Genomic DNA, 13,129 nt, shown 5'->3' on the forward strand with positions numbered 1-13,129 from the left:
TTTTGAAATAGCGCTTACAGTTTTCAAGTTATCTGCTTAAACATGTTCCAAACTAATCTAGCAAATTTTTCCTCAAAACACAGCAAATTTTCTGTGATGTACCAAATTTTACCCTTGTGTAAGAAGCATGGTTCCTACACGTGTAGGGCAACATTAAGAAATTTTGTAGGAAATTTCCCACACTGTTGAATTTTGTAAGAAAGATTCCTACACATGACATTGTGTAGGAATAATTCCTACAAGTGTAGGAATTATTCGTACATTTGTAAGAACAATTCCTACACTTGTAGGAATTATTCCTACACTGCAAGAAGATGTCTTACTTTGTGCCATGTGTAGGAATCTTTCTTACTAAATTCAACAGCTGCAGAGTGGGGATATTTCCTACAAAATTCTGCAAAAATTCTCAATAAAGCTCTACACATGTAGGAATCATGCTTCCTACACAAGTGTAAAATTCCTTCCAGCACTTTACCTCAAAATTATGATTTTTTATTTAATTTGGAATATACTAACAAATGATCAAACTTTAATACAAAATTCATATATAGTCAACATGATAAGTAACTCACAAACCAAATAAGAGAGTGCCCTAACACACCATAACAAGCCAACTTGGATAGGATAGTAATATATCATGATTTATACAATCAAATGCCTTGTATATGTTGGTAATTTGGATGAAATCCTGATTGAAAATAAACTGTTTTTTAATAAAGTTTACCAATTGACCATAAACCACTTGTTCTAAAACTTTATGTTATAAAGCTGGCAGGACAGAAATTGGACACTAATTTGTCAACTTGATACTAACTCTTTAGTTTTTAAACCAGGCACATGCCTGGTTTACTAAAATTGTTTTCCAAAAAGTGTGTATGTGTGTGTTTGTATCCAGGTGTATGTATGTATGTATGTATGTATGTATGTATGTATGTATGTATGTATGTATGTATGTATGTATGTATGTATGTATGTATGTATGTATGTATGTATGTATGTATGTATGTATGTATGTATGTATGTATGTATGTATGTATGTATGTATGTATGTATGTATGTATGTATGTATGTATGTATGTATGTATGTATGTATGTATGTATGTATGTATGTATGTATGTATGTATGTATGTATGTATGTATGTATGTATGTATGTATGTATGTATGTGTATGTATGTATGTATGTACAGGGGCAGATCTAGAAATTTTCAGAGGGGGTTTCTGGTTCTCTGATTGCAATTTCAGCCTAGCTGCAAGTTGAAGACAAAAAAAAAAAAAAAGGTCACTACATGGTTTTGAACGCTGTGAAGATTTCAAAGACAAAAGTATGAATTTAGAAAAAAGCCATAATATAATACAGTATGTATAACTCCTTGTAATTTTTATCACCCAGACGAATCGTAGGGGCGCATGCTATTTTAGAGGGGGTTTCTGGAAACTTCAGAAACCCCCCTAAAACCACCCCTGATGTATGTATGTAGGTGTATAATATTATGCATGTATGTTTTCTTATTAATTTGTTTGTTTTTCCGCACCCATGTGACAAAACTTTGTTCACTAAACACAGCCTTTATATGTGAGAAATAAAGGCCATATAGCTTGTATTTAACTTCTGGGCAGATAAGCTTTAGTTGGAGACAATTAATACATACCAGTTTGAAATACAGGAAATGAGTTTATAAGGACACAGTGAAGGCCCTTTCCCATGGACACAGATACTTCTGTGCAATATTAGTGGGTTAAAGCAGTTTGTTCAAGGTATGCTTCCTTAGCAACATAATTACAAAATATTTCATCGATTACAAAATGTGACCGGGCCTGCGAAAACAGGGCATGTGGGCACAAACTACACCCCATCATGTTACAGATCATATCTCAGTATTTGAATAGAATATTTGTATTCTGTAGCTTGCAATATAAAGCCAATTAAATACATATTAAGAGATGAAAACTGCATTGCCATAGCATAATGGTACAAAACGTTATGAGTGATGAAACTTTGAAAAAGTAAGCAAATATCATGTGCCCACATGCCCTATTTTCGCAGGCCCAGTCACAAATATGAATTACTATGGCTTAATATTTAGCAACAAAGCAAAACCGTAGGTTTGTTTGCTGCATAGCACCTGGTTTTTTAGAAGCACAACATGTACATTAACTTGTTTGAACTGGCCATGGAGTAGCTAACTACTGCAGGTTTCTACAAGTCAGGAAAAACTCCAGAAGTAGTAATGCTAGAATTTACTACAAGTCTGGTAATAAGTTTTCCTATAGAATTAGGGGGAGTTTGTAAAAGACGGAATAAGGAATAGCGGAATAACTCGCATCACAACGAACGGGCATTTATATGGCTTATGCAATGTTAGGGTGATTGTACTGTTACAGCTGTGAACTCATCCCTCGTAGATATCCTTACAATGTAGGGTGATTGCGTGTACTGTTACAGCTGTGAACTACACTGCTTCGTCACTCATAGATGTCCTAGCGAAATGATTACTATACGCTCTTACTACTACAGTACTGTATGTAGCTAAGCTAGAATATACAGTAGTTAGCTATTAGTTTCGTTTTCGAGTCTTCATCCTTCCAGTGGAGGGATGAAACGAAACGACTGCCACGCCCCCTTTGCTCATGACGTTGGTACCATACTTAACATACAGTACCCGCTTACGAAGTGCAAAATTACATTTGATTATAGCTCTTACTAGCTACTACTGTTTGTAAAGTATGGTACCAATGTCGCGAGCAAAAGGGGGTGTCGACAGCCGTTTCGTTCATCCCTCTACTGGAAGGATGAAGACTTAAAACGAAACTAATAGCTAACTACTGTATATTCTAGCTGAGCTAGCGCAATGATACTTAGCTACATACAGTAGTAGTAAGAGCGTATAGTAATAACTTCGCTAGGACGGCTATGAGCGACGAAGCAGTGTAGTTCACAACTGTAACAGCACACGCAATCGCCCTAACATTGCAAGGATATCTACGACGGATGAGTTCACAGCTGTAACAGTACAATCAGGGCCGCCCAGAGAAATTAAGGGGCCCAGGGCAAAGAGTTAAAGTGGGGCCCTTGACCCAAGTTGTAAGGTGAAGACCAAAAAAAAAAAAAAAAGGTCACAACCTGCTGGCAATGACAATAACTACCCATCACCAACCATATCTCCTTATCTATAAGCTTGCTACACTGCTCCTCTGAAGAATACCGTGACTGCTCTATTAGAGTATTTAGATCTGACTGCTCTATTAGAGTATATCGATCTTTTAAACAGGTATTCAGGGGGCCCTTCATGGGGCCTCCTGGGGCCCCTTTCAGGCTGGGGCCCGGGACAAAATGCCCCAGTTGTCCCCCCCTGTGGGCGGCCCTGAGTACAATCACCCTAACATTGCATAAGAAGCCATATTGATATAAAACGCCCATTCGTTGTGACTCGAGTTATTCCGCTATTCCGTTATTCCTTATTCCGCCTTTTACAAACTCCCAGAATTAGGCTCAGTCTGACAGGAATACCATCAACACCTGAAGCCTTTAATTTTACTCTCAAGATGACTTCAGATTCTGAAACCTCAGAAATATAAAATGCAGATGAAGCCACTGAACAATATGATAAAGGTGAAATAGATGTATAAGGAAGTCTACTAGTTATGATTTAAGTCATCAGGAGTAAAATCCAGGTTTGCAACAGAGCCAGATACTTGGTGTGTAATGTAATGAAAATTGGACCAAAACTTTCTAGATCCACCTGGTGTAGAAGCAAGTTGTGACAAATAAGTATGTTTAGCAATTTGTTAACTTTGTTACGAGCAGTGCAATATTGCTGCCAAATCGCAGGATCACCAGTAATCAGAGCACAATGCATGGTGAAGTCTACCTTTTACACAACGAGTAGTAATGACATCAGAGTTGGTAACCCAAGGAGTATTATGCTGTTTAATATTAATCTTATGAAGAGGTATTAGCAACTGTAACATGGCAGTAAACACTCCACAGTATCAGAGATGTTGTCAAAAGAAAACACATCATTCCAACCTCATCAGTATAAATAGCACGTAATAAAGTAGATTATCCAAGACCTCACATTTATCAATTTATGCCCAGTGGGCTGATGGGATTGTCTGGTGAGGTAAGTGCTGACAGCAACATGATGATCACTAAAACCAACAGGAAATGCAATCACATCAGTAAAAAAGAATAAACTGTTAGTTAAAAATACATCCAGATATGAAGATGATGATTCAGTAGTTTGAGTAGGTCCAGTAAACATGTCTTGTAGTCCAACACTCAGGGAGCTGTGATGACCAAGTATTGAAATTAATATCTCCAGTGATTAAAATCTTCTGAGCGCTGAACACCATTCTCACATTCTATCATAAAAATTAACGATTACAGAAGTCCACCTTGGATGGTGGTCAATAAGCACAACATAAAAGTAAAGATTGTTTACTTCGAGGATAAAGTTCTCTCCAAATCGACTCAATTTGGCAGAGATCTGTATATGGGCAATAAGGAATACGATTATAGACAATACAATAGCTACTCCTCCACCATGGCAAATTCTACCAGGCTCTTTCCTTATAAAACATGTATGCCTCAATTCTGTACAGTCTGTTCTATTAAATTATATACTTTCCCATGACATCACAGGAAAAGATTCACAGTATGACATTATTACTCTGCCTAGTAAGATAACATTAACCACTAGGGCTGAGTAACACTGCCATTTAATTTTGGTATCACAATCGATACTAAACTAACTATAGGTGCTACATAACTGCCGCTATCATAATTGTTTAAAGTAACAGTTATTGTAACCATAGATAATAGACACCACATACAGCTGTAACACATGCTTTGTAATGATGTTCACACCTCTCTACAGATATGGTTAACAAGGTAGGTGGACTTGAGCTGTAACAAGGAATCCTAGCCAATTATTAAATAACAAATAAATTTGTTTAAGGTATACAGACATAATGTCACAATAGTTATTAACAAAATTAATATCGTGATGTTGAGACTTTCAAAATTTTCTGACATCATTACTGAAACGATATTATCGCTCAGCCATATTATCCACCTATTATGCTGAATAATTTATGTTCTCAATTGAAGTCAGTCCTTGGTCTACTGTAATTTGCTTTAAGAAATTTTAACCATAAAATTTTTCATTAAAAATATTTTCGTATGATTTACATGATCGACTGCTCTATTAGAGTAATTCAATCTTATGTAAAAATTTTTGTTTAAGAGTTTTGTACAAGTTTTGCAAACGAAAATTATTTTACAAAGAGCAAAAGCAAATTACAGTATAACCATAGCCACTAATAATCTATACAAAGATGAAAGCTATGTAGTTTGAACATCACAGCAAGATTTGATACAACACTTGTGACGTTATCACATTATTGTTGTTGAGTTGAGTTTCCATTGTAAGTGTTTTGGTCATCATCATCATCATCTTCTTGTCTGAAGGATGTCACATTTCCTCTCTTCCTCCATGAGTTATCAGACCTACCATAGACATTTTGTCATAACATTATAAGACATATGTGTACTCCTGGAAGGCATTCGTAACTGAGGCCAAAATATTTCCCATCTCACACGGAAGATTTCCTAATAACTGGATTTCAAGGATTGTCATGGCTGCTAGTAAACCCACTAACAAAATACCTCCCAACTAAAGGCTAGGCATTTTTATGTGTTACCAAACTACCTGGGAGGAGGCTGACTTAGTGTGGAATTGTTGGATGATCCAAACACAGCACCTGTCAATCGCTGTAGTGGTCTTACTACTACTAGCATAAGTAACTGCATAAGCAGCTGAAGTATCCAGGACAGTAAATGAAAAGGACTTGATCCTTTCTGCAAGTAAACAAACATGTTGTCATAGGATTAACACTCTAGGGAACTGACTTACTGTTTGGTGTTTCACTATTAGGATAGCACTTGGTGTTAACTGTAACTTATTCAATGACTTCACTTCATCCTCCACCTTGTATGTGTAAGCAGGATAACCTTTCTCCAGTATGATAGTATCCAGTGGCATACCAAACTCCTAATAGAACAGTCATGCTTAAGGTACTGTAAACTGTGACTGGATCTGGTTTGTGCAAGCCTAATTTTACAGAAGAATGTATTAGTACTGTGAAAATTTTCCATTAAATACCATAATAGCACAAATATTTGACGAGGTAAAATTTTAACAAGCATTTTTGACGAGGAAAATTTTGACGAAATGGTTCAATACTGTATTGACAAATACACTAAATGCAAAAGTTTAAGAGGGAAAATTTTGATGAATTGCAATGCAAATTGTCAAATTTGTCAAAAAGGTTCTCCCATTAAACTTTTGCGCATACAGTAACTGTGATCATCTCAGCAAAAAACTGCCTAGTTCGCACAAGCATGCATTTTGAGAAAACAAAATATTTTTAAAAATTGCAAAATCATGCACGCTACAGTACAAACAAAAAAATGCAAGTTTTTATCATGTTATTACTCCGAGTCAGAGAAGAAAGACTCATATCGATTAAAACTATACAGCATCTTATTCACCTGCTCATGTATAGAGATTTTGGTTCATTTCTGTAGCCTCAAAGGTATACAAGTCACATGCATTTGTTTGCGATAAGATAGATGTAAGCAAAATTGTCATTTCTGCAGTAAAACCACCTTCATGTGCATATGTGCAAGCTAATACCAAACTACTCACCACAATAGGCTGAAACTTCAGAGCCTGGAATTATTGTCTGGCATTGCCGTTTTCCATTTTCCAACCACTTCTGGCTAATGTCTGAACACTTTTAGAAAGTATTATTGAGTATGTCCGGCCACCAAAACAGCATTTGTCAGATCATTTTCAAAACATAATTTCAAGCCATGAAACTTTGGTGATCCATTACTTGGACATTAGAGATAATACTGAGAAAAAAAATGGAAGTTGTGTGAACTAGACGGGTTTTTGCTGAGACAGTCACATTTGAGAATTTGTTTTGCAATGAAAGAAGATGCCAATGGCAAAAACTTTGGCATAATGACAAGAAGTTTAAAAATATTCGTATTAGTGCCGGTGCTCCCAAGGAGACACAAGTTATCAGCAATAGTTTACCTTGTGATGAAGTAAATAAATAACAGAATGTAATTTGAAAATGTGTGAACATGTGGGGTTCTGATCAAAACCCAACTACAACAGGACAGGGATACAAAAACAACGGAGGAGATGAGATGATTATTTTTCACATACCTCTGCAGCACACTCCTTCACTACAGCTAATGTATCAGTTGGCTGGAACTGTTTGATCAACCTTCTGTCACTGTTGAACACCCTCAGTTGTAGTCTACAAACACTGAAACAACAATGACATCACTTCTCTATTATATGCTACCTATGAAATAACTGACTTGGTAGTAGTAGACGATGGTCTCTGCTCCACTGTCCTCCTCACTACTTTTCCTATAGAATCATAAATTTTTTCTCAAATCTTCTCCTCAACAAAAACTTATAAGTGTATCAAAATATTGGTTTCTAACTTGTACCAAAGTAGGTAAGCTGTGGGGGTGTGTGATATCAGGATTTTGATTTCGATATGATATCAATAGATAATCAGTAAAATATCGTGATATCAATTCGATTTCAATCATTAATTAAATAGGGTAAGAAGATTAATTGTGTGGGTGGCCAATATTTGTAAATACGCTTTAAATACAATAGATTCACTAAAACCATTACATAGCACTACTAACAAACCTAGGAAACTGGTAGGAAAGCTTTCAAAGTGGCTAAATTGCACAGAACTGACCTTCATTTCTAGCGCGATTGCACAATCACAGACCAAAATACTGCAATTTTTCGACATATAGATCAACAATAAAATATCGAGATCAACATGTGCAATATCGAATTTGATATGATAAAAATATAGAAAACATATCACAATATTGAATTTCAATATATCGCATACCTCTAGTAAGCGGCTAGTAAACAAAATAATTAGATGATAGTCACACAACTCAGATGCAACCTTCTCGCTTTGTCTAACTAGTTACTAGCAAAAAAGTTGCTTATAATGGCTACATTCAGCTAAACAAATGATAAGGAAAATGTTGATGACACGTACACTAGCAGCAGCCTAATAGTAAGGATTTTAACTTAAGAAATGTAAAACAAGCCACTAACTGCTCGTCAATTTCATAAATAAATTCTTTGGTAGCCATTGTAGCCACTAGTAATCTGTTATGGTGACCTGTAGTAGCAGTAGCAGTCTTGGCTGGAGGTGTAGGATTGCTAACAACTTGTTGTTGTGGTCTCCTTGCATGGGTCACCTGCACATTACACAGTAATGATCAAGACACATGGTATAGTGTGTTGTGCGACCAAGAAAGCCGGTGTGCCATATAGACAGGAAGAAAGAAAAGGAGTTTTTAGGCGTGCATATAGTCATTGAAAACACACAATTTTTGCATTATAGCTGCCCATTGCTCTTGGCATTTCACATTTAACTAAATTGATTCATGCTTTCGTAAAACACAGGTCCTCCTAATTTCTTTCATTTTTCTAGGGAGCTAATTTTTCTGCTTTTTTGCTAGAGCTATGTGATACCACCTTAAGTTTGCATAACACGATAGCATACTTAAAGTATCACAATATACTTTAGGTAACAATACTACACATGTTGTGACCTACATGAGATAACCAAGCTATAACGTTCAGATAAAATTTGACCTTTTCATAATTTAGTACATGAAGATGCAAACTATGTACGGTACTGCTCAAATGTAATGTCGTCTTGTGAGAGTGATTTAAAAACTCGCTAATCGAAGGGTGTAGCACCCGTTTCACTTGCAAGTATTCATCCCATTTCATTTGGTATGAATACTTGTGAGCGAAACGGGTGCCACACCCTTTAATTAGTGAGTTTTTAATTGCTCCCACTTTTACGAGACGTTACATTTAAGCGGTACTGTATCATATATAGTAGAGGTGTGCGATATATTGAAATATTATCGATATTGTGTAAGTTTTCTATATTTTTATTGTATCGAATTCGATATTGCAAATGTTGATCTCAATATTTTATCAATTGATCGATATATCGAGAAATTACAGTATTTCGGTCTGTGATTGTGCAATCACGCTAGAAATGAAGGTCAGTTCTGTGCAATTTAGCCATTTTGAAAGCTGTGCTATGTAATGGTTTTAGTGAATCTATTGTATTTAAAGGATATTTACAAATATCGGCCACCCACGAAATTAATCTGCCCACCCTATTTAATTAATGACCAAAATTGAATTAATATCGTGATACTTTACTGATTATCTATCGATATTGAAATCAAAATCCTGATATCGCACACCCCTATGGATCCTATGAAATAAGTTTGACTCAAATCAATTGCAAGATCAATATCCATGATACCAAATCTTGGAGTAGAGTATTGCCACTTGGTATCACAATAACAGGTAGTATTGATAGTATTGCACAGCTCTACTGTTTGCACACCTTACAAAAACCAGTATAAAACACAAACGTGCAACTCTTGACATCTATTTTGTCACGCCTTCAAAGTAAACCACCTAAGGGAATGACTTTAAAGGAACTGGTCTGTGTATAGGTTAACCATCATAGCTCAACCATTGATCTTCATAATCATCAATATTTGTAGATAAGAAGAAATTATATAATAGCAAGCCCAGTTCATGTGGTATTTAAAACACAATAAAAAGTAAAGTATTACCTAGAGACCACAAACATCACGGTACCCACCTGATCTCTTTGAGGTCTATTTCTGTTGCTAGATAGGAGCAGATTACATTATTAATGATACATTCAAAATAGCGCACATGTGTAATCTACTTAAACAATGGGTATCACTCTGGAATCGCAAAGAAGAAACTAAATCTGGGCTTTACATACACATACGTATAATAGTTTGTAACCATATAATGGAAAGGGTTCTCAAGGTCTATATTACAGGCTAACAGCTCCAACACACATGCAGGAAAACAAATGAGCTGCAGATCAACACACAATTTCCTAACCACAATTAGTATGAGTTAGTCTGGATACCCTGCAGGAAGATATACGACTTGTATCCATGAGTCCCCGAGCCTCACCCAGGACTGGCTTCCCTTATTATAACCAAAGACAGTGTTTATTTGCTCACATGGCTTCTAGTGTTGCACCGATATGAGATTTTGCCGATATTCCGATAACCGATATTAGATAATATTTTCAAGTTGATAAACATATCCGATCCGAGCATGTCTATTTTGTAGTAATTGTTACTAGAAATTTGATTGTGAAGGACCAATTTATATTGTTTATAGCAGCAGTATTGCTACAACAGCTGACAGTACACTGAAGCAGTAATAACAACATTGTAGTGCAGGAAATGCAACTTGATGTATTTGTAAACATTGTTTGGTGCACATGAGCTAGTATTTCTAATATGTACATATACGTATCTGTATCTGTTGCTTTTTTCATCATGGTGGTATACAAAAAACATAGCCAATATATGGTTTTTCCGATAACCGATCCGATTATCGGTGCAACACTAATGGTTTCAATACAGTATAATAGTAAAAGCACAGCCAAATGCCTCACATACATACATATATACATACATACACTGACATACTTTTTATTTACATAGGCCAAGCGAGATGACCTCCAGGAGGGATAGGTGACAGACAAGAGCAAAACCTCTGTCAACTAACATGACCCTGCCTGGTTTACAAAACATGGATAGGGATAGGGGCTCATTAACTACGCAACCATCAAGCAGCGTGTTACTAGACCTCCACTTAGAGGCTGGCAGCACACACACACTCACACACACACACTCACACACACACACACACACACACACACACACACACACACACACACAGACAAAGATTACAATACCAACACACACTCACAGTGAGGGTGATGTCCTAATTCTCTTGGTATTATCTGGTTTAGTAGGAGTCATACGTTGAGACCTCTGCCTTGCTAGTGGACTAGTCCCTCCACTTCTGTACAACTATGGTAACATTACTTCTAAGGTGACATCATACGGCACCACATGCTCACCTCAATGGATCTGGTGATCTTCATTGTTAACTCATTAGTAGTGACATTCTTACTACCATATATGATATCCAGTGGTATCCCATGGTGACCAATAATGAACACTGATGGCAGCAGTACCACAGGATCTGAACCATCCTCAGTTAAGGTCATATCAGTTACAACAATACACATTACCTAGGTTATCATTTGACAGCCAATGTCCGATATATTGGATGCCAACAAACAGATTTGTATAAACTCTTATGATTATGATTTGGGTTGAGGCTTAGAAGCTTGTATTCTTAACATTAAAAAGAATTCAGTACCACCACATTACTCACTATGAATTTCCTGATAAAATGGTACTGTACCTAACATTGCTTCATTCCAATAATCAAACCGGCATCACTTGGTTGGGCAGTCAGTTGAAAATTCATTTAAATGATTAAATCTATTAGAAAATTTATGAACAGCATGTTGAAGATACATTCAAACCAGTTGCGTCAAATTGTTATGAATACAAAATGAGGATGACTTCTGAGCTTTTGAATTATGTTCTGGTAGGAGAACACAAATTTTGTGATTCTACTACCACAATTATTAATACACACCCCTTAATAAAATGGACAATCCCTTTGCCTTTAATATAATGTGCCAGGACATACCTGTAAGAACTTGACAAACATGTTATATGCACATTTTACAGTGGAATGCATGCATTGGGTAAAACACATGCAAACTGTTCAAATCATTTGGACACGTTTTTGAAGAAAGGTTGAATCATATTTTAACTTTACAGTCTTGAGTAACTCATCCAAAACTAGAAATGACTTTTGAGTATTTCACTCTTTGCAGTGATAAGTGTATGTTCTATTAGAGTGGTCGAAGGAATTCTGTCTATAAATGGATGGGCATTTATCCTAACAAATTCAGTTATCTAATTATCAAAACAGCACACGCATGCTTGTATAACCCCATCAGTGACGGGCCCCCCTCAAACTCAAAAAAAAAGTTTTTTTTAAAAACAAGATCAAGATACTCTTATAGAGCAGTCAGTCAAATACCTTAATAGAACAGCCACCACATGTAACATTAAGAAATCCTCCATAGTTGCTGAGTGTATGTGATCTGTAGTACCATCCCATGGGCACAATTAGCCACTAATAGCCAGCTAGGAATTTTGCAGATACAATGTACATGGTCCTTTGTATGCCATTCTTCGGTATACGACAGTTGGCTCATAGCTGTACTTATAATTGTCACTGATCCCTACAACTCTCGATCACTTAGCATGATTTTTTACATACTTGTGCATAAAATTGTTCTACATCAAAAGTTTCAGTTCTGAAACATATAAAGTACCTGTAGCTTCTGTGCCCCCCAGACCCCTTACTCCACATGTCTACTACCTTGGTGCACTCCTTGCCAAGCCTTGGATCTGCCCCTGCCCATAGTACCACTACATTGTCAGTATTAAGAGAGACAAGATGCAAATTATGTGATGCTGTAAATACACTACAATGTAGTCTGGCAGCGCCCGCCCCTTTGCTATTAGAGTAAGGGTCTGGTTACTATAGTATATGATGGTACTTGTCCTACTACCATTATAGTGGTAGTGCCAATCAAATCACAGTATCCAGTTTAAATAAGTATTTGTGACGTAATACGTCATGAATAACATGATAACTATGGCGACTGAATTCGGAATAGTTGGAAAGCAGCTGATACTCTCCGAGCAAGACTCCGAGATACACATGCCGTAAAGACTTACATTGAATAGTATGAAGTTTCATACTTTTTTTTTGCTGAGTTTACAACAGCCTGAACAGGTAATTTATTACATCATGCACAATTTGAAACCACATTTGAATCCTGGTTGCACAAGTAGCGTATACTACAGTCACCAGACCCTTACTCTATGCTAAAGGGTGGGCACTGCTAGTGACTTTACACAGTCTTCACTTTAGCCCTGATCATAGAAAAAAAACAACATGTATATAAGATAAAACTTGCCGGATTTTCCTACGTACTAATAGATATGTAAGTTATACAACTCTGTATGATATTGACAT

The 13,129-nt window shown here is 36.4% G+C and overlaps 1 protein-coding gene across 2 annotated transcripts in view; it reads right to left on the bottom strand.

Annotated features, from left to right (window-relative positions):
• Positions 1–5,340: 5,340 nt before the first annotated feature.
• LOC136236549 (UBX domain-containing protein 1-like) overlaps positions 5,341–13,129 on the bottom strand; it is a 224,576-nt gene continuing 216,787 nt past the window's right edge. Inside the window, exons 2-11 of one of the 2 annotated variants that reach the window (XM_066026742.1) lie at positions 11,399–11,508; positions 11,079–11,203; positions 10,925–11,028; positions 9,765–9,792; positions 8,244–8,322; positions 7,402–7,453; positions 7,244–7,346; positions 5,918–6,055; positions 5,714–5,862; positions 5,341–5,511 (exon numbers count right to left, since the gene is read on the bottom strand). In XM_066026742.1, coding sequence (XP_065882814.1) covers positions 5,403–5,511; positions 5,714–5,862; positions 5,918–6,055; positions 7,244–7,346; positions 7,402–7,453; positions 8,244–8,322; positions 9,765–9,792; positions 10,925–11,028; positions 11,079–11,203; positions 11,399–11,435 — 924 coding nt within the window. In that variant the 5' untranslated portion in view covers positions 11,436–11,508 and the 3' untranslated portion in view covers positions 5,341–5,402. The remainder of the gene's footprint in view (positions 5,512–5,713; positions 5,863–5,917; positions 6,056–7,243; positions 7,347–7,401; positions 7,454–8,243; positions 8,323–9,764; positions 9,793–10,924; positions 11,029–11,078; positions 11,204–11,398; positions 11,509–13,129) is intronic. The other variant, XM_066026741.1, reaches the window with a different exon arrangement.

The sequence above is a fragment of the Dysidea avara genome, chromosome 10, assembly GCF_963678975.1.
Source record: "Dysidea avara chromosome 10, odDysAvar1.4, whole genome shotgun sequence".
NCBI classification, from domain to species: Eukaryota; Metazoa; Porifera; class Demospongiae; order Dictyoceratida; family Dysideidae; genus Dysidea; species Dysidea avara.